This window comes from Otolemur garnettii, unplaced genomic scaffold (assembly GCF_000181295.1).
Source record: "Otolemur garnettii isolate 467f Iridium unplaced genomic scaffold, OtoGar3 scaffold00085, whole genome shotgun sequence".
Taxonomy (NCBI): Eukaryota; Metazoa; Chordata; class Mammalia; order Primates; family Galagidae; genus Otolemur; species Otolemur garnettii.
The window spans coordinates 7,400,336-7,426,804 of record NW_003852480.1 but is presented as its reverse complement, the minus strand read 5'-3'; the positions used below and the strand labels follow the sequence as shown (position 1 = coordinate 7,426,804).

The following is a 26,469-nucleotide window of genomic DNA, read 5'->3' as shown; positions in this document are numbered from 1 at the left end:
AAAGACTGGCTTACCAAATAAAAGACATAGTAGGTATTTGAAGTAAAACATAAAGGAAGTAGCCATAATTATGAGGTGTTCCTTAGTTTGTTCATGGTGGAAAAAACTAAAATTTTATCAGAGGATCGTCATACTCAGAAAGGTTTGACATAATGTAAGTTATGTAAAAGTCAAGAATAAAATTATGCTTTCTGGGAGTCTGGGGATAGAAGAAATGCTCGAGGTTTTATTATTTGGGGGCTAAAAATTGACAGGGTGACCCCAATATTGTGGGTTAATTTGAGGGTACAAAGTCCTTCATCATGATAGAAACAAGGCATACGGTCATGCTATTACCACAAGATACAGACGGGATATTTCTTAAATCTCTTATTTACTGTTACAAGTAAATAAAAACCCAAAGTAGAATCAATAACTCTCACTGACTGTGGTTTCTATGCATTTCTGCTAGTCTTTCCTGCTGCCCCAGACTGAGCCATACTCTTTTACTTGACAACTTCTCACATAGATGAAGATTAATTCCCTGACACCATCCTGGTGTGAGTTGGATGGACTTTTGACCATCACTTATCTAACACTCATAATAACGTGTAGTCTAAATACTCACTGTTAGAGTTACAGAAACTCCTGTGAAATAATTTTTAGAATTGTTTCTTTGCAAACAAAAGCCTGTTACTGGCTCAGTGCCCATCACTCTATGGTGAGGGCACCAGCCACATGCACAAGGCTGGGGGGTTGGAACCCGGCTGGGGCCTGCTAAGCAACAATGACAACAAAAAAAATAGCCAGGAGTTGTGGGGGGCGCTTGTGGTCCCAGCCACTTCGGAGGCTGAGGCAAGACAATCACTTAAGCCAAGCAAGAATTTAAGGTTGCTGTGAGCTGTGACGCCACAGCACTCTACCATGGGCAGCATAGTGAGACTCTGTCTCCAAAAAAATAAAATTAAAAAAAAGCCTATGATTAATAATGGTGATGGAAATTAAGGAAAACATAGGTGTCTAAGAAACTGATGGTTCTCAGTCACCAATATGATTTATGAAACAAATGACTAAAATCCTCAATCTTTTGCACGTCCCTGCTCAGGAATTCTGTGTCTCTGGTGAGTCTCGCAGCTGCTTCTTTTCCTTTCCCTTTCCCTTCCTCCCTTTTCTCCGTCTTTCTTCACTCCTTCCTTCTCTCTTTCATCCTTTTCTTAATTTCAAAAAGGAATGAGGGTGAAGAGGAAGACCTAAATGTAACAGCCCATACATGTACCCACGATTTCATCTTCTGAAAAGAATTTTAAATTCTGATTCTCACACTCAGTGGGTTCACCATCCTTCCTTAAAGACTTAGCTGTTTGGGATAAATGTTAGAGTTTCTGAATGCCAAAGTCTAACGTAGTAGACTGTGATACTTACAGAATGTTCTTGACCGTAGGAGAGATGAGATCATTACAGTGGCCGGGGAGAAAATTTACTCATGTACAATTTTAACAATACATTTAGAATATTTGAAGGGCATTAAGCCGATTCTGGTTAAAACTTGTACTCATTATTAGCAATATATTCCTTATCAATATAACTTAGCAGGCAGGTATGCTTAAGGGGCCGTAGGAAAAAAATGAGCAAATCCACCAATAACTTTCTAACATTCTCCCCTTTTTATTTCAAAGGTGTCCTTGAATGGCCATTTTGGACAAAACTGGTTGTGGTGGCCATTGGCTTCACAGGAGGTCTCGTCTTCATGTACGTACAGTGCAAAGTCTACGTTCAGTTGTGGCGCAGGTTGAAGGCCTACAACCGTGTGATATTTGTACAAAATTGCCCAGACACTGCCAAAAAACTGGAGAAGAACTTCTCGTGCAACGTGAACACAGACATCAAGGACGCCGTGGTAGTGCCTGTATCACAAACAGGTCCAAGTTCACTGCCATCTGCGGAGGGCGGCCCCCCTGAAGTTGTATCAGTCTGATGGAACCAGCTGGGAGTTTCATCTTTCTTGCCCTCAGCCACTACACATGACAGAAGTGATCTTGAATTATTCACTTCCTTTAGCTCCTCCTTTCTCCTCCTGAAGCATTTTTCCCTCACTTTGCTCAAAAAGGAAAGGAGAACACGCCAGGATCCTATGAAGTACAGCCTAACGTGCGATATGGAAGTGTGACAGTTAAGGACCACTGGAGCGATGGCTTTTAGGCGATGGTAAAAATTAACTGGACCTGTGATACTCTTCACGGTAGCAGGGGAGAAGTTCAAGATTACAGACTTGAATTACAATGTGTTTTTCTTCTAGGGCCTTGTAATGTTACCTATCTCATCTGGAAATAACAAACATATTTGGTTTTAAGCCTGAAATTGTCTGCATTATCTTTAAGTCACATGGGAAGCAAAGTTGGAGGCTGCATATTTTGATATACTCGGACAGCTAACCGATTTTTATGGCTACAGTGGAGTCCGGTTATTTTGACAGATGCATGTCTCTAAAACATATGCAATACACGTTTGAAGACATTAATACTTGGGATTATTTGAATCATGAACGAAAGATGTTCAGAGAACTTTTGGGGTGAAGTAGCTCTGGTAACTACCCACAGAAATCAGCTATCAGGTCCTCTGTTTCCATCTGGCCCCTTTCCATAGTGCAGTCCCACAGATACACAACCTGAGCCACAAATGTGGGCCACATATGTAAATTTTTAATTTCCTGGTAGCCCCATTAGAAAAGCAAAAATGAAAGGTGAAATTAATTTTGATATTGTTTATTTAACACTATATATAATTTATTTCAACATGTCATCAATATAAAAAATTATTAAGATAGGTAGTTTACATCTTTTTTTTTTTGAACCAAGTTTTCAATATCCCAAATTCAATGTGTATTTTACTCCATGCCTCCATTTGAATTAATTTTATTGGATAGCACAGTCCCCAAATTAGAGACTAAGCCTTTGCTTCATTTAAGAGCTGCATATATTTAAACAGCAGCTTATTTAAAGCCCCACAAAAGTTATGATTTTACAAAGCACTAAATCATCTTAAGTGTCCTGGTTTGAAGTTAGATGTAGTTCATGTTTCTTTAAAGGGATTTCTCTAAAGGGTTAAGCATAGAAAGATAAAGCAATCGGCCTGTAGCAAAGTTGTGAAATTAACTTGTTTGCTACTATGAAGCATTATGATAGGGAAATAAAAATTAAGTATTTTGTTATTAAAAAATGCATAAGTTTTTTTTTTTAATCTACATGAGTGGTCAACTTAATAGCTAAGTATTTTATGACCAAGAATCTACACATTTTAAGGAGCTGACAATATTTCTCTTGTTCAGTTGGGAAGCAAAAATATTCAACAAATTCTGTGTTAATCGTTTAGGTTTGACAAATGGTCATTGTGTTCCTTGCATATTCATGTAAAACTAAAGTGTGAATGATCTCGCAGTGAACTAGATTAATGAGGACAGACCTAGTAGCCTGTCAAAGAAAGATGTCCTCATAAAACAGGTGACTTCTTTTTGTGAGCTGTTGTATTTAGTAGTGTGAGAAGGCAGCGATGGCCGTAAGAACCAAAGCATGGGTACTGTGTTGCACAAATCTGGGTACCACATCGATGCACTTTGTAATTATCAGTGTGCTTGCTCTTCACAGATTATCATAGGAAAAAGGAAAACAAATAACCTTTAATGAAGAGAAAGATGGTATATTAGTAGTGGCTGACCATGAGTTCAAATATTCCCAATCCCAGAAATAAAGAAAAGGTAAACAATGTCAAATTGTGTGTGTGTGTGTGTGTGTGTGTGTGTATTCATGTATATACGCAAGAAAAATGTTAAGGTATTCATTCAGGAAACAAAAGGTTTAAAGCTCATCTTTCTTAAAACTTGTTGAAAGCATAAAGAAAACAAGGCTGAGGTAACTAAACTGAACCAAAAATTCTGTACAAAGACAGACATGGTGTTTAAAAAAAATGTATGAACCTTAAACAAATCATACTTTGTAGTAAATTCCTTTTAAATTTCTGTTTTAAAGATTTCAGATAACATTTATGGATAATAAAGCTTTGAGTGATTTAAACATGACACCACACCCAAGAGATTAACCTTGCCACCATTTTCCTGTTAATTTTTCTAAGCTTTTTATTACTCCATTTTCCCTGTGGTTTAGCAATGGGCAATGTGCTGTTTACAAATATTCCTCGGGGGGGGGATCTGCCCCCCAAAATTTGCCAGCAAAGAAATGGCAATTTCTCTTTTGTTTGCTCTGGAAGTAAAAGGGATGATTTACCTTAATTACTGTGGAAAATACCATTTCAATTCTATACAAAGCTAAGCAAGATAGGTAAGTGCAGAGCTTAGGTCACAGCTGGAGATGATTGGCTAAAATAAAGCCTCATTTATTAAGAGCTACACTTAACACTAAGAAAACATTTCTAAAATGGAAAGCAAAGATAGGCATTACTATATTAAAGACAAAAGATGGCATGGGGTTTTAAAACTACATTAAGTTTTCCAAATTAACATTAGTGGGCTTTGATGTTATTGCAATGAAAAAAATAATACAGCTCCCTGGTAGGTTAAAAGTCAACATTTTATCTTGCTGTTCTTCTGACCTTTTAAACCCTGAAATTCTAAATTTCAGTCTTTAAAAAGCTTCCCCATGATGGATGTTTATGATTCAAACATCAAATAACTACATGCATTTAAAACCCAATGTTGATTATTTTCTTTTTACATCTGTGTGGCAATGGAGTATTTGCCTTTTCAAACAATGAATAGATTCAGCTTTGAGATAGTGCTTTTTGTGGACTGGATAGATGCGTACCCCTCCAAAGCAAAACTGCTCTACGGAAGGGCAATATTTTGAGACATGTTTACCTGCTCATGTAAGAAATAAAAGTGGAATTAAAACAAAAGGATGAAAATGGAAGAATGAACTTACAGTTCGGTTCAAAACTTTGGCTTCTTAATAATAATCATGAATCTGTGATACTATCAATACCATAAACCACAGGTGTTAATGCTATTAATTTTTTAACTAAAGAACTATCTGTTTTATTGCATTGGATTAGAGGTTAAAAGAATGAAATTCCACTTTGAGCCCAAAGGGCAATTAAGCTTATGTAAACAACAAAACAAGAATGAAAAACAAGTGATCCCAACAGCCTGGGACACAGCAATACACACAGTGAAGGAAGAGATACCTGTATACAGTGAAGTCTTTGGGATGCCCCAGCATTCAACTGCCCACTGAGCTGCTCTTAACTAAGTCCCATAGAGATGGCCTCATAGGTGTATTTTACCTCGTTTTACAAAAGGTCATTGGGCAGGTCGCCTTTAAAACATCTATTCCTTGGTGGAAAAGTTAGCTCATTAGAGCAATGACATCATTAAGAGAAATGATAAGGGTCTTGTCTCTGAAGTGGGAACATTATTATTCCATCTGTCCCACCTAGTTTACCTTTCCTTGCCTTGAAAATGAGTATTTTAGAACAAAGTAGAGCTTTTAAAAGTTATCATCGTCATCATTATAGTTGTTATATAATACGTTAATTAAGAAAGATGAAAACCTTTTTTCTTTCCTCCGATCAGCCCAAAGGTGCTATTTTACATATCAGTACAGAGAAAGGAAGTACTGTTATTTTGGGCTGCAGTGTTTCCTCTACATTGAAGAAAAGCCCATTTTGAAATTGAATACTGCATTAAAACAAAGAGGGAAAAATTATTTTAACTGTGTGCAATTTTTGAAATTGGACATTTGTACTTCTTTGGTTTTATCTAATTCTCTTGCATTAACGATTTACTGTTTTGTGAATAATGTGTGCTAAGACAAATTAAGAAAAAATTACCTGTGAAAGACTTTGTTTATTAAATCAGTGACCCAAACCTTGGCTGTGGTTTCTATACTTTTTGCCTAACAGACTGAGAATCCTGCAGATTTGTATGAGAAACATTCAAACACACGTGAAGTTTTGATTTAAGATTTTACAAAGGTCTGACTATATTTTAATGCAAACATCCATGGACTAACCCGTGACCACTGCAAATAGTAAGATGTGTTACAGAAAGAAACCAATGAAAACAATCTATGCATACTTTCAAAACCTATTTTAAAAAGTTTAAGAAAAATCACCATGTATTCTTAAAAAAGATTTTCTTGATAAGGCTTGTATATAGAAAAATAATAACATAACATCATTTTTCTACTCTGAGGTGAGTGGAATCAGAGAATGAATTGCATGGATAACAAACATTAAAAGAAAAACAGTGGAATCTATTTCTAAGAGATTTGGTGATAGCAAATGAAATAAAATTAGGGTGGCCTAGTGGCACCCTAGATGCCTCGCCTAGTGGCACCCTAGATCCCTCACCTAGGGTACCTACAGGTTTTTCTACTAGTCTGCTAATTATGTGAGCTCATTTATCTGCCCAAATTGAATTATCTGAACTTATTACTTTCTTCCACCACCCAAAAGTATAGTAAACACTCCTAGATCACTAATCACTATCATTCTGCATTCCATTAGTGATCCTAGACACTGTTAGAGAGATTACCAAGATCAGCCAGGGTGTAAGGGTGGAGATATTTTAGAGAAGTGACTTTTAAGCTCAGACCTAAGGATGAGAGAATGAACAATGGGTCTCCTCACAAAAATTCAGGGGAATGGCAATGCAGGCTGACACCAAAGGCCTGAATAGAAAATGTCGCATGAGGCTGACAGATTCAGCCAGTCAAGAAATAAGCCTTCTTAGAATCAGGCATTACTGTCATGCCTCCAGATGACAGGTGTCCATGGCGGGTTCATTCCAAGACCTCCCGTGGATACCCAAATCCACTGATGCCCAAGTCCCCAATATAAAATGGCATAATATTAGCTTATAACCTAGACATATCCTCGCGTACACTTTAAATCATCTCAACTTTACTTACAATACCTAATACACTGTAAGTGCTGCAGACTGTATTGTTTAGAGAATGACAAGAAAGTATAAGTGCAGCTTTCTTTCTAAGTATTTTCCATCTATGTTTGGCTGAATCCAAGTACATGGAACCCTTGAATATGAAGGGTCAACTATATTCACATAGACGACAAATATAAAGGTTCTGCCTCCCCGTATGTCTTGTCCCACAGTAGCACAAAAGGGGCCAGATGACATAATGCCACACAGTAGGGGTAGGGCCCCCTGTCCCAGAGATGCCAACTTCATGTTGCATCTAAGTATGGTAGCTATGCCCTGGCCTAAAGGGACTTGAGGTGCAGTCTCCTAATTCAGCAGAACCCGGGAGGTAATGACAAACTCAATGTACCCTCCCTGAAAGAGGAGGAGGAAAATGGCATCCTTCATGCCTTCATGTTCCAGGAAGATCACAAAACATTCTTCCAAGGCTCAGGTCAGCTGTAGCAAAACGGACTAAGTGGATACACAGAAGGTTATCAGGGTGTTGGCAAGAGGAGCGAGAAGGGTGGCAGGAAGGCCAGTACCCAGGATGGGCAAGACATGGCGCTCAGGGAAGGGTGGAAAGTCGAGATGGTTCAATATGGAGGGTTGTGACTTTCATTGTGGAAGCAGATCCAGAAATACTCGTTAATTAGTCCGGGGGAGGCCATAGAAGAGAGAATGTGAAGGATCAAGAAGAGTTTATAGGCAGATTTCTGACTTGAGAAAGGTGAGAAGTTGAGGGGAGAATCACAGTTACCGAGAAGACAATAGGGAGCAGGAACCATCACATTCACCTGTGAAAGGAGAAAATGATATTGTATCCATTAAATCAAAATCAAATGCGTTTTTATTTTCTGAAATAAAAAATGAATGAAGAGAATGAAAATTCTGAAAAATGTGTAAAAAGCCAGCAGTTGAACATTGAGGAGGCTACTATCCAAGTCAAAGCAGAAAATATGAAAAAGCAGTAAAACGATTATCTGAAAGCAGAGTAAGACTGCTGAACGGTACTGGGACTGCACTTCAGAGCTGCTAACACGGACAGAAACCCTCTGTGTGCTGTCAGCTACGCGGAGCTGCTTGGGAAAGGGCGTGAAGGAAGCAGGCAACGACTACGGCTGCGGCAAAGTGGGGACGTGCGCAAGCAAGCAGCTGTGAGTCCAAGCCGAGCTGAACAAGACACAACGTGAGGACGGGAGACAGATGATGATGTATAACAAGTAAAGTCAAAGTCTAAAACCTCAGCAAAGGAGATGGACAGCAGGTCGTGAATGGAGGGTGGAATTCTCAAAATCAAATCTACAGAAAGTTTCTGCTGCTAAGGATCCAGGTGACCACTGGGAGGCCTGTGATGGGAAGGAGACAGAGGCTGGGAAATTCGCACGTCATTGTTATCCACACAGAAATCACTAGAGTGACTGCTACAGAGAAAACTAAACCACCAGCTAAAGTATTCAATGAACGGGCAGAATGTTCCTGTGAGAGGTAAGCTAATAAGGAAAAGGAGATAAAGATAGAACTTCAAGGCCTAAGGGAGAAATTATTCTGAAGCAGCAATAGAAATGGGACATCTATGCACCTGTCCCTGAAGCACATGGGATGCAAAAGCAGAAAAGGCTTCTACTTGAGGGATACCTGTCAGAAAGGCAAGGAAGCAACCAGAAAATTAGTAAGAAAGACCAGACATCAGTTACTTAGCAATGTGTCATTAACCAATGTCTACTGGTTTATACCAGGGGTCAGCAAGTCAATCCTGCCCCCTGTGGACTACTTTGTATAGCTGTGGACTAAGAATGGTTTTTACATTTTTAAAACACAGCCGCCCCCCCCCCACACACACACACACAAATGCACCAGAAACTACGTTTGGCCTGCAACACTTAATGCAGTGACTGTAGTTTAACAGAAGTACCAAAACCCTAACTTTCCCTTACTTTGTTCCACAGTCATGGACTACAGAAACTATCTTACAAAAATATGCTACTCATTAAAAAGTGGGCTAGAAGAGGGGAGCCCAGATGAAGATTAAGGGTATAATTATAAAACATCTGCTCCATAGCCAAGTTCTCTCTTCAGCTACTTTGGTCTACCTAGGAGTAACATGACTTTGATTATTATGGCACTAAAGAATAAAATAAATCCATTCATTCAGCAAGTATTTATCTGTTCTGGTTCCCAACAGTGTGGCTTGTTATACTTTTTGCTTTGACAGCACAGGGGAATCTAGGAATAAATGTCAGCGGGGAAGGACAATCAGTCATTTTCACAAGTTATACCTGTTACAGTACAGGCTTTTAAGTATCAGTCCAGAAAAACCAGTTCTTATTCTCTTTACTATTACTTGTGACTCAGTTTTTACAGCCATTTTAAGGCTAACCATGAACAAGAAAGAAAGAAACTCCCCAGTGCCTAAAGAGATCCTAACTTATCACATCATCACAAACCATATTGTACACAGATCACTAAAGCCGATCAGCATTAGGCAAATCACTGAAATGAAATGACTAGAACTCTAAGAAGTAAAATTATGGAAATAAATTTTATTTTTAATTTTCAAAAATAAAATAGTACATTTTAAGTAAGCTGTTAACAAGATGTAATTATATCTGGTAAATCTCATACAACATTACTGTTTTCTTGAAAATTCTCAAAACTGACTTGCATTGTGTCCTTTAAAAAGGAGACTAAAGGATACTTGCATTTAACAAGTTCTGCAAAGAACACAATTCTACAATGTCTATATTTTTCATGATACTCAAAATATTGCGGTAAATGTCAATCTATCTCTTGGAAGAAAAATATAACACAATTAAAAACACTGATTCTCTAATCTTTAGTTCTATCTTCACAAATAAAACACATCACTTTGCACAGTAAGAAAGCAGAAAATAATATACAATCAAAAGGAGTTAACCCGAAATTATTTATCCCTTTGTCAAAATGTAAGAGATTAAGTGAAAGAGATCAATATAACAATATCACTGTTCACTTTCTTACCATTTAACTCTGGCTCAGAAAGTAATAGTGTACAATCCATCAGTGTATACAAATTCCAAAGTATATAATTTCCTTTATTTTATAATAAAAGAAAATAGGCTTAATGTTTAAGAGGAGAATCACTGTGACATAATTACTGAAAGACTATTTTGTTATCATCATTGCTCAAGAAGGATCCACAGGAAACTTTCAGATAACAGGTTACTGTCCATTTCCCCAAATGTCAGATTACATAATCCTAAATGCACATGAGGGAAAAAATTAAAACATTTTTTGTCCTCATAGTGCTCCCCCCTCCCAAAATTCAAATTAAATAGTTTTTGGAAATCACTTATAAGTTAGCAATTTAATATAAATGAAAAGCAATCTTCTTTTTTTTTTTTTTTTTTTTTTTGCAGTTTTTGGCCAGGGCTGGGTTTGAACCTGCCACCTCCGGCATTTGGGGCCAACGCCCTACTCCTTTGAGCCACAGGCGCGGCCCCAACAACTTCATTTTTAAATAAAAATCCTAACACCATTTTTGAAACAGCAAATGGGACTCTCATCAAGTAAGAGAATGAGTTAAACAGCAAACTCTTGTATCTGGACAAGCATGTATAATAAATAATCAATGAGTGTAAGTTGAAAGTCTCAAATTATCTATTTTCAATTCAAGTCAAGGCAATTAGTCCACTGCAGTCATTTCCTCATCAGAGTCGCTTGATTCATCTTTTATTTCCAGATCCCCCAAATCTTCGCCTGCAGTTATAATAGTTTTTCTCTTACACTTCTTGGGAAGTGCATCATTAGCACAAATTTTTCTCATTTTAATGTTTGGCAGTTTCTTTAGATCAAAATTCCATTCCCTGGAAAAAGGAAAGAGTATAGAGTATTGGTAGGATTTGAGGCACGAAAGCAAAAGAGAGTTAATTTTTAAAAATGTGAAAGTGGAAGAAAGTTACAAGTTTATAGCAGATTCAAACACACTAGAAATGTAAGTTCCCCAGGGGAAAAACCAACATCACAAGGACTGAGGCTTCTTTTTCCAAACTTATTACATTTTCTCATTAAGCTTCAGTAGCAAAATCTCACAAATTAAAAACCGCAAAAGCAAAACAGGAAAATCCTAGGAAAGGAAGCTCTGTTAGACTCTTTTACCTTCCCTAATTGAGCATCTCCCCTCATTGGCTATATGGATCAAGAATCTCTAAAGCCAAAACTATGTTATACCCAGCAAATCTCCAAAATATACAAAAGCTCATCCTCTGCACACACAGTGGCACATCACAATTACATTTCAGTAATCAAGCAACTTTTATTCTTATAAGGGAAAATTTTCAGTTTTTCGAGTTCTGTATTTTCTATGACAATTAAGAACTCTAGAAGCAATACTTTATTTAGGGTACAAAAAGAATCTTAAACTCCACGTACTTAAATTACAAGTACATGCTAAACATGTGCTAATAAACTGCATCGTAAATATGGCAGATGAATTCTATTAGAGCTAATTTAGTTTCTATGAAATCAGAAGTATAGAAGATGACTGGATTAACTTTATCTAATCTCAATTAACTTAAATTTCAGACCCACCAATGCGGTCTAGTTAAGACCAAAACAATTAATAAAACAGAACTTGTGTTTGAAAACTAAAAAACTGAAGTCCTACTCAGTGGTCTCCCTGGTCAGATACCACAGTACAATTAGCAAGACCCCTGGACCACACCGTTCCTTTCCCTGATACCGCTTCCCATTAACAATATTCTTTCCAAAAGAGGGTGCTCCACAGTAGTCTGAGGATACCCCTCTGAGCTGGCAAGTCTATTACTGTTAACAAAAATAAGAACTAGGCGCCTGGTGCGGTGGCTTATGCCTGTAATCCCAACACTCTGGGAGGCCAAGGTGGGTGGATTGCTTACCTGAGCAACAGCAAGACCCCTTCTCTACTAAAAATAGAAAAAACTGAGGCAAGAGGATCACTTGAGCCCAGGAGTTCGAGGTTGCTGTGAGCTATGATGCCACAGCACTCTACCAAGGGTGACAAAGTGAGGCTCTGTCTTTAAAAAAAAAAAAAAGAACTAGGGAAGAAAAGTGAGATCAAGTTCTCTAGAATATTATACTAAAGTACTTTGACTATTCTGAAAAACAGAAGTATACCATGTCATTAGCATTTCAAGTCCTTATTAGGTGTGCTGAACAGACAAACTTCAGAAAATTCAGGTCTGATACAAGAGAAAAGATTAGAAGAAGAAACCTCTGATTTTCCTGTAGTTTTCTGATGTCTGGACTCAAAAGAGAAGACGGTTCATGTCTCAGGTATTTTACACAGGGCTACAAGGAAACAACAAAAGAGACAACCTCACCTCAAAGTTCTCAGATTACTCGCATCCAGAATGTCTGGAATTTCTGGAAAAGAAAATAATTTGTATCCATTAGGCAATGTTCTAATAATTTTATAGTTTCTTCATTTATTATTTCAGATATAATAATAACTGACAGCAAGAATAGCCAAAAGAAAACAGAATTTTAAAGCATTTCGTATTAGTTTGGCAAGCTCATAAAGGGCTTAGTTTAAGAAGATTTAAGAAAAAGGTTAATAAATTCTAACATAGAATCTATGAAATAAAATTTATTATAAAATAAATGCTGTCCTTTTTAATTGTAAAAAGTAACCAGCAGGCTCAACACCTGTCGCTCAGCAGCTAGAGCACTGGTCATATACACTGGGGCTGGTAGGTTCGAACCCGGCCTGGGCCTGCCAAACAGCAATGACAACTACAAAAAAAAAAATAGCCGGGCATTGTGGCGCGCGCTACAGTCCCAGCTACTCGGGAGGCTGAGGCATGAGAATGCTTAAGCCCAAAAGGCTGAGGTTGCTATGAACTGGGACGCCACAACACTCTACTAGGGCCATACACTGAAACTCTGTTTCAAAAAAAAAGGAACCAGCAAAATCTAACTATTAAGCTCCTCAAATAACATGCCAGATTGTGTTATTATATTTTCTTGGTAAAAAATAACAATTTTTTCAAACACATACTTTACCTTGGCAAGTAGAATTATCTGAGGAATGCATGGATTATTTAATGTTAAAAAAGCACATTATTCAAAATGTGAAAAAAATTTAAATACTACAATCAATCTGTACTCAATAAAGTTCAATACAATTTAAACCCATTTTTAATAAACACCGTGTATGGCAGTTCCTTACCATGATTAGAAAGTTCATCATAAACTAATACACATGATCACACTTAAATTGGTGAAACATAAGAGGCACGTACAATAACTGAAACTGGCAAAGAGTCTAACCAATGCAAGACAATATTTAGTGTCAAGTAATGAAGATAAACAAACATATCTGATACACTGCCTACTGACTTTTATAATAGTTTCAGAAAATAAAATTGTAAAGGGCTAGGTATTAAAACATGTAAATTAAATACAAAAGTTTTTTAAAAAGAATTTTGATAAATGGAGTGAAAAATAGTTATACCACCAGGAAATAGAAGATAGGTAGGTGGTCATGTCCGTCTTCTCAGTTTATCAAAACAAAATTTGGTGACAACCTCCTCACAGAATCCCAGATACCTGTAAACTAGTTGGAGTCCATTCATGAGACACCTTGATTCTGGGCAGACTTGTAAGAACAGTGGATCTGGGCACCAGTACTGGCTCCATCAGCAAATGCTTGCATGGACGTGCTCTGTTAATTACTGCCAGTTAATGTGGCAGTACATGTTGAACTACATGTGGCTACTACATGTTGAAGTGAAGTGAAGGGGGAAGACTCAAGGCACAGACCAACTGAGAGGCTATTATAAAGGCACAACTGAGAAGATGGTGGCCTAAACTACAAAGGTGGTAGTAGGGTGACAATTACTGTCACCATAGAAAGGTACAACATCATTGTCACAACGATAGCTTTGTTGGGAATGCACAGGGAAAAAAATGAATCCAAAAGTACTCTAAACACTCAGAAAAAGAAATCAAAGTTAGAAATCAAGCTAAATTAATAGAACAAATAAAATAAAACCTTTGAAATGAATTACAAATCTGATACTATGTATTTTTAAAAGAAAAAAAAAAATCACGGAGAACACACCAAGGCCATAACCTTCATACTGCTGCCGCTCACGCTCCATCGTCTGCTTGATGACTGTCTCCCGGGAGTAGTGCCGCCTTCCCTGCCTGTCTCTGATGCTGTTATGTAACTCGATCTGCTCCAGCTCATTGCTGAATCGATTTAAATACCTGAAAAATAAGAAAACGATGAGTTGCAAAGTCTCAGCTATTTGGCTTAGATAAATTCATGGAAATCTAATCCCCAGTCTTCACCTGTTCTTTAATGTTTATGTTTTGGGTTCTCAAAATTCTGCACCCTTCTCTGTATAACTGTTCCACTTCCTCAATTTCACCAGCTAAATCACAGCCTGCTACCAAGGGTCTGCTGAACCACAAACCCTCATGTCCAGCCACTTACTGAACATCTATCTCCATTTAGACATTTAGCAGCTTCATCCTCAGCCCACCAAAACCAAAACTGTCACCACCCTGTCCCCAACCTCCCCCATCAAATTACTCTATCCCTTAGGCTCCCCATCTCAGGAAATAGGACCAGTCATCCAGTTGCCCAAGTGAGAAATTAGGCACACTCCTGGCCTCCTCTCCCTCCTTCACTCCCCACCTAAACTTGCACTAGACAGAGACCTCTGCCTTCTCAGTATCTCTGGAACTGTTCCTCTCTCTTCACCACCCTACACCTAACCCAGCAGAGGCCACCATCACCTCCTGCCTAGATTTCAGCATCAGCCTCTCAGTGGTCTCCTGGCTAGAGCCATGTCTCCCTCAGAACATTTTCCTCATTCTCACAACTGTGACCTTTCTAAAGTGTAAATATCATCATCTCAGGAGCTTGCTATAAAAGCGTCCTGTGGTTCCTAACCTCCTTAGATAAGGTCCAAACTCCGAGATTGATAGCTGAAGTCTTTTAGGTGCTGGCTGTCGCTTACTGAACCTGCTATACTTTCTTTCCTGAACTTGTTATTTCGGTCACACTAAATGTCTGGCACATTATTAGGTATGTTTTCTTTGCTCTCCTGTTAGGGACTTTTAAATATTCCTCTGACTAGATACATTTCAAATGATCTTACCTGGATCTGCTAATCCTCATCCTTCATGTGCCAATATCCAAAGTTTGGCTATTTCTCTAGGAAGTCTTTCCTGATCCAAAGAAACTGGGTTAATACTCTGAGGCTCAAACCTACTGAAGTGGCTCTGCCAGCATATAAGTCTAAAGTCTTTCTGATAACTGAGCCCATTTGCTCCTCTGCAAATCTCTTAAAGAATCAGGTTGGAGAATTACCTTTTCTGACTGTTCATAATTTCACCCAGGGTTTACCTTTCAATTAATTCACAAGCATCTTTCTTTGAATATCTCACTTTTTGGGGATCAAGATGATTTTGAAACCACTGAAGTTTTTCACCTATGAATAAGAAGTATCAAAATAGTTTAGCAACATAAGCCATCAGTTGAGCAGAGAGGTGTTTATTACAATCTCAACACTGATGTGTTTAAAACAGAACCAAAATTTATTTCAATGTTAAATATAAAATCTTACGTGGGCTCAAAGCTAATTAAACAGTCTATCAGAAATTAAACTATCACATTTTAATTTAGAAATGAGACAGAATTGGGAGAGATGTTCTTTTGTAAAAACTTCTCAGCCAATATAGATTAACAAAAAAAAAAAGAAAAAAGAATACTATAATAGAACATGAAGTTCTAAGTATTTAAAAAGCAAAGGACATAATTTATCTAAAATAATAAAATATAAATGATGAAAAATTATATGTGTTGAACATTTAAAAAGCCACAAACACTACAAAAACAGCTTTATGCTCCTATGAAAATGTGCACTATTATATTCCCCTTTACAGATGAAAGAAGCTAAGTAAACTGTGCAGGGCCCCAAAGTTGGTAAGTATTTACACACACAGAGCTGCTAGATAGTGTGAAAAGAGTGACTGACACATACTATCCAAGAGCCAACACAGGCTACTCTTACAAGTAAATCTGACCACCAGGGTCACTTTCAGTTAAATATCTCAATATTATAGATAAAAAATAGCCATTCTCAGAATACTGATAACCTCATTTAAAATACTTTCCTATTACCTGATGAAGCATTAGAAATGAGGGTTCAAATTAATTTGAACAATAAAGCCTAATGGTATTTTAAAATCTTACAACTTGTCAGTAGGGTGGTGCCCACAGCTCAGTGGGTAGGGCGCTGGCCACATGCACTAGGGCTGGTGGGTTCGAACCCAGCCCCAGCCTGCTAAAAACAAAAAAATAACTGGGCATTGTGGTAGTTGCCTGTAGTCCCAGCTACTCAGGAGGCTGAGGCAAAAGAATCACTTAAGCCCAAGAGCTGGAGGTTGCTGTGAGCTGTGGTGTCATAGCACTCTACTGAGGGCAACAAAGTGAGACTCTGTCTCAATTAAAAAAAAAAAAAACTCATCAGTAAAAACTTAACAATAAATTTGAACCTGAGAGATTTCAATGCTGAGATAAAAGTTAAAATTACAGGTATCCATATCATTAAGTATGAATTGTCTCCACAATACTGAAGCTATAATTTTCCCTAATGCTCACAGACAGGGAGTTAGAATTAAACTTTATAGACAGATAGATAAATACTGGACGCATGTGTGTAGATGGGCAGGTAGGTATAAAGCAAACAATTTCTGGAAAATCGAGCTAGAAATCACTAACATTGTTTATTCCAGTTTCATTTTAATTTAGTTTGGCAAGAAAGTCACAGTACTTCATTAGAAAGATAAAAATAAAAATAGATAGAGGGCATAAATTCATACACTTTAGCCAGAATTTCAGTAAGTAAACCCACTTACCAATAAGGTTAAGACGCAAGGCCTTTTCATTCTTCAATCTTGAAAGAAAAGATATATATATATATACACACATCAGAAAATCTCTAAAGCAAGCATTAAAAATCTGTCAAAAACAACAAGAACTGCCCCCCAAAACTTTAATCTCAGGATCATCATTGAACTCCATGGTTCACCTATAAATGATCAGAACAAAATGTTGTAAGAAACTTTTTTTGCCTCTTCAATAATTAAAGAAAACTTATAGAACAAGCTACTTTCAAAAACAAAACTGAAAGCTTGACCAAATTACAATTGTTGGGGTGGTTTTATGATATGCTGAATATTTATGCACAAGAGTAATACCCACCTTCTAGAAGACTGCAAGAGTAAAATGCATTACTGCTTGTCTTTTAAATTTTTTTAAGAATATAGCATGATTGCTTTTCATAAATTTAAAAATAAGAGTAAAAACTCATCTGTGGTCAGAAAGACTATAGGTAATAAATGCCTTACTGACAGTCTAAATAATTATTCATTCATTCAAAAGTTTTTTGGACACCAAGTCTTTGCCAGACTTTACACCAGCCTCTAGGGATATGGCAATGAACAAAGTAAGCCACTGTCTCTGTACCTGACAAAGCTTTAAATGTGGAAGACAATGAAAACATGGAGATGATACAAAGCCACAAAAGCACATTTAAAAAGTACCTACAGAACTTCTTAGGATTTGGGAAAGTTTTCCAGGACATGTGACTTTCATGCTGAGACCTGAACATTCGGAGATGTTATTCAGAGTTCTAAAAAAACAGAATTAAGAGGATGGGGAACACGAGAATGGGAAAAGAAAAATCTTAGCTAAAGGAGAAGGCTTTGTATAAAGGGCAAGTACAGATGGCGTAATGGAGTAATAAGAAAAAAACCTCCCATTTTACTCAACTAAAAAACTGGAGAAATAAAATAAAGCCTTTATTTTTACAAAAATCTTAGCCACAGAATGGGAAAAAGTATTCATAATAAAAAAATACAAAAAACTAACAAAGAACTTATTACCAGAATAAACAAACAGTTCTTACTACCTAATAGACAAAAAATTCAGTACCAAAAAAGCGAAAAAGATTTGAACAGATTCTTCATCAAAGAAGACGCTCTACATTGTAGTCATCAAGAAATGAAAACTTAAACCACCCTAAGATACCACTACATACCTACTAGATGGCTTAAAGTTAAAAAGAAAAGAAAACAAACCTGGAAGTACATGCTCGAGAGGATATGCAGCCAATCAAATACTCTGGTGAAAATATAAAAGGCTACTACCACTTTGAAAAAAGTAATTTTTATATACATAACCATAACCATATGACCGAGCAATTCTTTAAACTTGATTTCTTATAAATCCAAACAAACATCTATCATTTGACCTACCAATTCCAGTTCTAAGAACCAAAAGAAAAATAAAAACATTTGTGCACATAATCTCCTGTACATGAATGTTCACGGGAGTTTTATTCAAAATAATAAGAGATGGCAAATACTTTCTTAAATGGTCACATAATAACACTTCAGGCTTTGGGGGCTATGTAATCTGGTGAAACAGCTAAGCTTTACTAAATATGGCTTTTGTCTTAGGCAAGGGATCATCACATAATAAAAGTGTTGGTTTCCATCAGCTAGTATGTAAATGCACTTACTAATTAAAACAGTGGAACTATTCTAAAATAATCAAAATGATGATTTTTATTTGGTCTTCACTTGATTTCAAGGAAATCTCTGAAACACCATCTTCTTTTTTCTCCTTCTCAGTCTCCCCTGTGGGAATCCTCCTTTCCCAACCCCTAAACAGCAGAGGGCCTCTCATCTCAGGCCGTGGCTTCCTTCTCTTCTCTATTTAGAGGTAACTATTAGGATATTCTATCCAGTCTTCCAGCTTGAATCCCCATGTGGGTACTGATGGCTCTCACATTTCTGTCTACATCCCTAACCTATTCTGACTACCAAACATATCCATTCCACATGTCCCCTTATACGTCTACTAGGCACTTTAATCTCTATGCCCACTGCATAATCAATCACTCCCTCACATCTTTCAACTGCCCAAATGACAGAAGAGCCTTCCATGACCAGCCTATACAAAACAAATCTCTCTGGCTCTCAATCCTCCAGCGCTTTTTAATTTTCCTCATTACATTCATCACACATTGCTCTTTTAATTTATTTATCTGTTTTAGGTAAGCTCTGTAAGTATAGAGTTGGTTTTAGCTTCAGCACATATAACACTCAAACATTTACTAAAGGAAGAAAGCAGGTGTATATTAAGGGAAGATTTACGTCTGAAGGATAAATGAATTAAGGGCATTTTACCAATCTGATAGATGCATAATATAAAAGACGAAAAGATACTTACTTTTCCCTTTTCTCTTGTTTGTGGGCCTCTCTTGTAATTTGAGCGGCTTTTCTACTATATGGATGGATGATTTTTTTTTCCCGTCCTGCACTTTTTCCCTTTAGCACTTTAGGCTAAAATATACAAAAACATAATGAGAGTAGGATATATAAGTGACTCCAGTCAAACAAATTTCTTTAAAAATAAATTAAAAAAAAATTAATGTAAGAGAAATGCAACGAGCCAGAAATATTAGACAAGAAGTCAGGAGAGGAACAAGACTTATTAAACAATTTTTTTTCTTTCTTTTTTTCACTGTACGACCCACTTCAGTGCCAGCAGCCTATAGGTAGAGGCGAGGCAATGGTTTGGGGCCAGTTTGCTCTGGCATGGGGCTCTGTGACAGGCCCACACGTATAGGCCTATCAGAAATACAAACCCACGCATTTATTAAACAATTTTAATAGTCTTTGCTTTCATAGTCATACAGAGATATTTGGAACTACTCTCCCATAACATTAGAGAATAAAGAAAGGCACAGAAGGGATCATAAAACTCAGCTCTTCAACTATTCCATCTTCAAAGCAAAGATGAGACTCATAGCTAAAAATGTGTGTTACAGTTAAGATTATTAAAAAAAAAAACAAAACTTACTGAGCATACACCATATACACATTGTAGTAGGATAAGCCTGAGATGCCAGGATCAAAACCAGACATAAACTTGCCTTCATGGAGCTTATAATCTAGTTATCACATGATTAACTAATTTAATAAGTGCTGGCCAGAAAGGTTATGTTCCTGACTAACTTTGAAAAATCAGGAAAGGCCTCCCTGAGGAAGTAATCTGAGATCTAAGAAACAAGGAGTTTCCCAAATATTTCTCAATTTTCAAGCTACTAAATAAACCTACTACCTAATTAATATGGAAATTAACATTTAAATCTAGGAATCAAATCAAATATCCTCCCTGTCCTTAAAGTGAGAAAACTAGTATGAAATAATATAGTTCAATATTGACTCTGATCGAACATCAAAAAGTACCTGCATTACTGTAGCATATCTTTGGATGTCATTAATCAAATATTCTTTGCAACATGACAGTGAAAACTGAAAATCCATTTGAACTGAACAACAATTATCTTCCATACCATTAGTTTTTAATTATAAAATGGGAAGAAACAGTCAGTGCTTTAAATAGACAATTAAAAGAAAAACATTAAAATAAGATGCAGGAAAAACACAGGTTTTAATTCTGTTTAACTTCAGTCAGACTGTTCCAACCAAAGTCTGAAAGAAGAGTTTAAAGGTAAGAGGTTAGAGTACGATATTTGGAATTGCAATTGTTTTTATAAATTATGAAAAGATTGCATTGTCTTTAAAATAGACAATAAGTCTAGTAAAAGTCTAGTAGTGCAAACTCACTTCACATGCAACACTATTTAGATCTACGTGGAACATTAAGATAAAAATTAATGTTATTAAGTAACATATTACTTAATTACTTCTACTATGTATCAAAGACTAGAATATCATATTTGAAATCTTAATGAAATAAAGATACAATCAATGAAAGATGCAAAGGACTGCCTCTCTCCAGAGATAGTTAAAGAGAAGTATAGTCTAGTCTATCAAGGATATTCAGATGGGACGCAATAGAGAAATAAAGGTGAACTGCCTGAACAAATTTTGTGCAAAAATTCTAAGATAAAAATCTAAATGCTTACTTCCTTTAACTTTGGGACAAAGGAACTTTGAAAAATGATCTGTTTCACACACCAAACAGCTCACAATTTTTTCAAACTCAAGATCAAAAGTACCTGCCCTTCTGTCCCTACTGTAACATGGTAGTGGCATCCAGCCACTGGAATTCTAACACACGTTCATCTTTATCCCTCTTTGTTCTGGGTCTTTTGTAATAAGTAAAAAAAAAATTTAGCTCAAATCAGTTTGACAAGTTTACTGTATTTCCATTTATGTTAATTTCTCCAAAGGGAAAGAGATTTTCTTTTTGGGCTGGCACTGAAAAGGAGCAGTGTAGTAGGAGATCTAAGCATTTAGATGAGCACACTGGGAGGCCAAAGCCTATGGATGGCTTGAGGTCAGGAGTTCAAGACCAGCCTGAGAAAGAGTAAGACCCCAGGCTCTAAAAATAGCTGGGTGTTGTGGCAGGCAACTGTAGTCTCAGCTACTTGGGAAGTGGAGACAAGAGGATCACTTGAGCCCATGAGTTTGAGGTTATTGTGAACTATGGCGCCAGGGCACTCTACTCAGGGAGACAAAGTAAGACTCTGTTTCAAAAATAAAGAAATGAATAAACAAACAAACATGTAGATGAAAAATAACTCTGCCCCAGTCCCTGTAAGAGACGTTTTTCAATGATAATTAAACAACAAGAAAAAAAGGCAGTCTTGTTTGAGGCAATTTACCATGACCACCCCGACACATACACAGCTTTAAAAAACTGTATTAAGATATAAATATTAGATAAATAAATTCCAAATTTCTTAGGTATTTAAACTAGGATATTTCATTTGTAAGTCAGTTACTGTAATTCCAAATATACTTTTGGATTAGACTTAGTAGTGATTTAGAAAATAATTATTACTAATCAAGCCTAGGCTTCAGAATGCTGAACATAAAATAAATGTAACCATAAAAATAAATTTTAAAAAGTGCATATTATGTTACAAAACAAAACAAAAAGTAGCACTTGATAATAATTCATCCTTTAGTTTACTAAGTTTAGCTGAACTAGTTAACTTATTTTAAGTGTAGCTGAACTAGTTACTTATTTTTTTGTAACATTTGCTGTGTGTTTCAGTTTTAGACTGATATTATTTCCAGCACTCTTTTGTATGTGTAGGTTTTGCATCCAAATTCAACCAACTGCAGATAGAAAACATTTGGCAAATAAAAATAACAATGCCACAATAAAAGCAATACAAATTCAAAAGAATATATAATGGGTAACAACTATTTACACAGCATTTACGTTGTATTAGGTATTGTAAGTAATCTAGAGATGACTTAAAATATACAGGAGGTTGTCTGTGGGTTTTATGCAAAAACCACTCCACTTTATATAAGGGAATTCCCCAGCATCCATATCCGCGGACTTAAGCATTCAAGGGGGTTCGGAAACCAACACCAATACCAAAGAACTAAAGAACTTATGAAACAGATACCAAAGAACAAGTAAAAAACATATGAACATCTCTTTAAAATAGATGAAAAACATGAACATCTCTTTAAAACAGATACCAAAGAACAACTAAAAAACATAATGAACATCTCTTTAAAAAACTAGGTGCATCACTCCAACTTTTAAGTTCCTCATAGATCACACAACAATGTAAAAAACCTGTTTAAGAAACAACATATTGTTTTGGAATATAAACATATGTAGTTAACTATAAAGAAAAATAATGTAACTATAAACATTAAACTTAGATACTGTTACCTCTGAGGGGTTCCCCAAGGATACAGGTTCGGACAGAACACAGGCTTTCAAAAGTTGTATTTTACTTCTTAAACTACATTAACGGGTAAAGGGGAGTTCCTTATACAGCCTATCTTTACAAGTAAATGTTTATGAAGACTTTTGTATCAATTTTTAATAAAAATAAAACAGCGTCTGGGCACTAGCGGGAATGAGGGTGAGAGGATCGTAGAGACAAGATTTGGGGCAGCAACAGGTCACTAACTGGCGATGACCGGACGCCAGGGAAGAAGTGACCGGGCCCAGTCTGACCTCACGGGTGGAACAGGTGTGCGGGCCCAGCGCTCTCAGTTTTGTCCAAGAGAAGAAAGCAAAGATGCGAGCTGCCCCCGCCACCCCCACCCATGAGGGGCTAATGCCTAAGGAGAAGGTGGGCAGGAGACAGAGTGGCGGGGCGGCAAGTGAGTACGTCAGCACAGGGACAGGAACTCCAAGGGTCCTAGATCTGTCGGATTCGCCCGCACCCGCGCCCCGGCTCCACAATATTTTCACTTTGCCTCCTCCCCTGGCCCCGCTCCTGAGACCACTCCCCGCCTGCCTGCCTGCCTGTCCGCCCGACAAGATCCCTCCAAGGAACCAACTGAGAGGGTACAGGGAAGCAGGAGGGGCCCACCATGATGAAGTCGTCGCGGCCGCGGGAGACCTCCGCTCTCCAGACTGGGGCAATCTCACCTACCGCGGCGACAGCAGCTACCGCCGGCATCCCCGCCCTACGCACGTGGGGCCGCACAGGCCGGCGCCGACCCTACCGGAAAGGGAGGGGCCGGTGCAATGCGTTAAAACGTCCCCGGAAACTGAGGCCTTATCTTTTCCGTCCGCGTTGGATTTCAAGCTCTAGGTGAACGGTCTGCGCTCGCGGTGTGACCGTGGGAGCGGTGGGAGGGAGGGAGCTTGCAGCGGGAGGTCGAACGTGGCCTGCCTGTGAGTACGAGGTTCGGGATTTCAACCTGGATCGCCGATGTCCCTCTTTTCCGGCCAGCGGCGTTCTGGTCCCCAGAGCAGAGCGTGGCTATCAGTCCCTGTGCGTGACTCCAGGGACAGCAGCCTCTTTAGAGCAGAGGTACCCTCTGGGGGCTCCCGCCACTCAGGGGCTGGACCCGGCCCAGTGGGGCCCAGTGGGGCTGCGCTGAGCTGGCCTGCGCCCTAAATCGGCAGATGGTCCTGGCTTCTGCTCTTTCCAGTCCTGGATTATTAACTCAGACCAGGCCTTTCCCCCACTGGATCTTAGTTTCTTAATCCGCACAGCTCCCTTCCTCCTATTCAAGGGCCCGTCCAACCCAGCTTTTCTCTCCTACTCTCGCTCATAGAGTTTGTTTCACCTATACTTTTTTAAATTCTATGTACAATATACTCATTCAACAATTTTTTTCTATGTCACCCTCTGTAGGGTGCTGTGACGTCACAGCTCACAGCAACCTCAAACTCTTGGGCTTAAGCGATTCTCTTGCCTCAGCCTCCCAAGTAGCTGGGACTACAGGCGCCCGCCAAAACACCCGTCTATTTTTCGGCGGCAGTTGTCATTGTTTAGCTGGCCCAGGCTGGGTTCTAACCCGCCAGCCCCGGTGTATGTGGCCAATGCTGTACCCACTGTACTTACGGGCATAGAGCCATTCCACAAATATTTATTGAATGCTAGTACGTGCCAAGCGTTGGGGATATCCTGACACTATCATTGCCTTCCTCAGTTCATATAGGGGGAAAAGGGCTATTTCAGTATATAAGAACTCTAAAGAAAATACAGCCAACGAGGCACGCAGAAATGCTGTTTTACACGTAGTGGTTTCTAGAATCCTCTTTTAGAAGCGATAACTGAACAGAGACTTGAATTATAAGGGAAAACCAGGCGTAGGGAAAAGCTCTACGCAAGGTGAACTTGGGTGTGCCTCTGTGTGTGTGTGCTAGTGTGTGAATTTAATCAACAAATACAGCCATTGTTCAAAACAGTTTAAATTGTAATCAAGAATGTGTGGCCAGGATTGCTTGAGCTAGGGAGTTGGAAACCAGCCTGGCCAAGAGTGAGACCCCCGTCTCTAAGAATAGACGGTTTGTCGCGGTAGCCTTAGTCCCAGCTACTGGGGAGGCCGAGGTACGGGGCTCTCTGGAACTCAAGAGTTTGAGGTTGCTGTGAGCTATGACACCCTGCACTCTACCTAGGGCAACAAAGTGAAACTATCTCAAAAAATTAAACAAAAAAAGTGCATGGCCAAAAGAATCTTGCATCTAGGGGCAAGGTATTTTCACATGACTTTTAAGTGGGTGAAAGTATATTTTGTATGAATTTATTCAGTTACCCTTGAATACATACTGTGGAGATTCCATAGTCTAACAACAGGGATTCTTTCTGAAAAATGCATTCTTAGGCCATTGTGGTATGCTAACATCATAGGATGTGCTTACACAAACCCAGATGGTATAGCCTATTGCTTCTAGAATACAAAACAGACACCTAGCTCCGTGCCCTAACCATTGCCTGCGAAGCCACCTTTCACCCAGTAAGTCTGGGCCAAAGCAAATCAGCCTCCGGAGTTCTACATTACGGCAAATACATTCACCATTAAACCCTCATTCTGGCTGTTGTAGCAGTTCCTAATTGTTTTATTGATCACAAAATTCCTACCTATTCCTAACCCACTCCTAAATTTCAAATTGCCAATTGAACAAACTCTATATATCCTGAAACTTTTTTTAAATTTTAGTTAGGTTTCGAAAGTAAGATTTCGTATTTTCCTCCTCCAGATTCAGCCCTTACATCATACTGATAATGGACATGTTCAAAATTAAAAAGAAACTGTATATGTTCAACGACAATTAGAGTAGATGCAAGAATGAATTATACAGAATAAGAGTAAAATAATAATGATGCCTGATATTTGGTCACAATTTAATGTGTACAGGCACCACCGTCATAGCAGAATAAATCCCCCTGCTATTATGCTCTAATTCAACATTCCCCCTCAACTACAGAGATGATTTGGAGAGACATTTTAAGGGTTGGTTGGTTTTTTTTGGTACTTTAACAAAAACACTAAGATGTGTGTGTAAGGGTTAAGTATTGATTAACATTAGATACTGATGCAATAAAACTACATGCATACATTCTAGGATATCTACTACAAGAACAGAAACAGGATACATGACTTTGCACAGGCTATACATGAGTAGAGAAAATAAGATAAATGGAATTTTTTTTAAAGACTCAGATAATTCCAATTAATGGAATAAAGGAGGAAAAAAATAAAACATTGGACAGTAAGGACAACTTTTTTTTTTAGTAAGGGCAGCTTTTTAAATAACAATAAATGTATATCCATAAAATAGTAATTATGGACTAAGTGCCCCAAAGTAAAAATAGAGATATGTCAGATTAGATTATAAACAGTATCCTGCTTATATTTCATGAAATTTGTTTAAGGAAATATAAAAGTTAAAATAAAAAATGGAAGGAGATATGCTAAGCAAATACCAACTAAAGAATGCTGGTATAGATAAAATATACATGGTGTTAATATTACACAAAATAGAATTTAGGTCAAAAAGTATAATGGTAGATCCAAAATATCACTTTGTGATGATAAGAACTTTCAGAAAACTAGCAGCTGTGGTGGGAATTTCAACGGGCCTTTTTCAATAGTAGAACAAGAAGATAAAATATCACCGGTGATTTAGAAGACCTGACCACAACACAACGTGACTTAACAAATCTATATTCTAGAATGCTGCTTTCACTGCGAATAAGAATACATGCGCTTTCAAAATTGAGCATACCTGGAGTCAGAAAGCAAGTGTGAACAAAGCTGAACAGGTTGAAGTC

The 26,469-nt window shown here is 37.8% G+C and overlaps 2 protein-coding genes and 1 non-coding gene across 4 annotated transcripts in view; 1 reads left to right on the top strand and 2 right to left on the bottom strand.

The window, feature by feature from the left end:
- Nucleotides 1-2,702, top strand: part of LOC100944423 (E3 ubiquitin-protein ligase MARCH1) — an 851,823-nt gene extending 849,121 nt beyond the window's left edge. For both annotated transcript variants that reach the window (XM_003794700.3, XM_023516041.1), the window contains one exon: nucleotides 1,656-2,702. In XM_003794700.3, the coding sequence (XP_003794748.1) occupies nucleotides 1,656-1,954 (299 nt within the window). In that variant the 3' untranslated portion in view covers nucleotides 1,955-2,702. The remainder of the gene's footprint in view (nucleotides 1-1,655) is intronic.
- A 7,822-nt stretch (nucleotides 2,703-10,524) lies between these two features.
- TMA16 (translation machinery associated 16 homolog) lies at nucleotides 10,525-23,390 on the bottom strand. The gene is made up of 7 exons (XM_012808130.2): nucleotides 23,272-23,390; nucleotides 19,179-19,291; nucleotides 16,799-16,836; nucleotides 15,285-15,369; nucleotides 13,989-14,137; nucleotides 12,247-12,289; nucleotides 10,525-10,752 (listed from the first exon to the last, which is right to left on the bottom strand). The coding sequence occupies exons 1-7, from the start codon at nucleotides 23,359-23,361 to the stop codon at nucleotides 10,572-10,574; spliced, it is 699 nt and encodes a 232-aa protein (XP_012663584.2). The 5' UTR covers nucleotides 23,362-23,390; the 3' UTR covers nucleotides 10,525-10,571.
- On the bottom strand, nucleotides 19,471-19,602 carry LOC111726904. The gene has a single exon (XR_002774569.1). It is a non-coding gene; the product is annotated as a small nucleolar RNA SNORA42/SNORA80 family (small nucleolar RNA).
- Nucleotides 23,391-26,469: the final 3,079 nt, after the last annotated feature.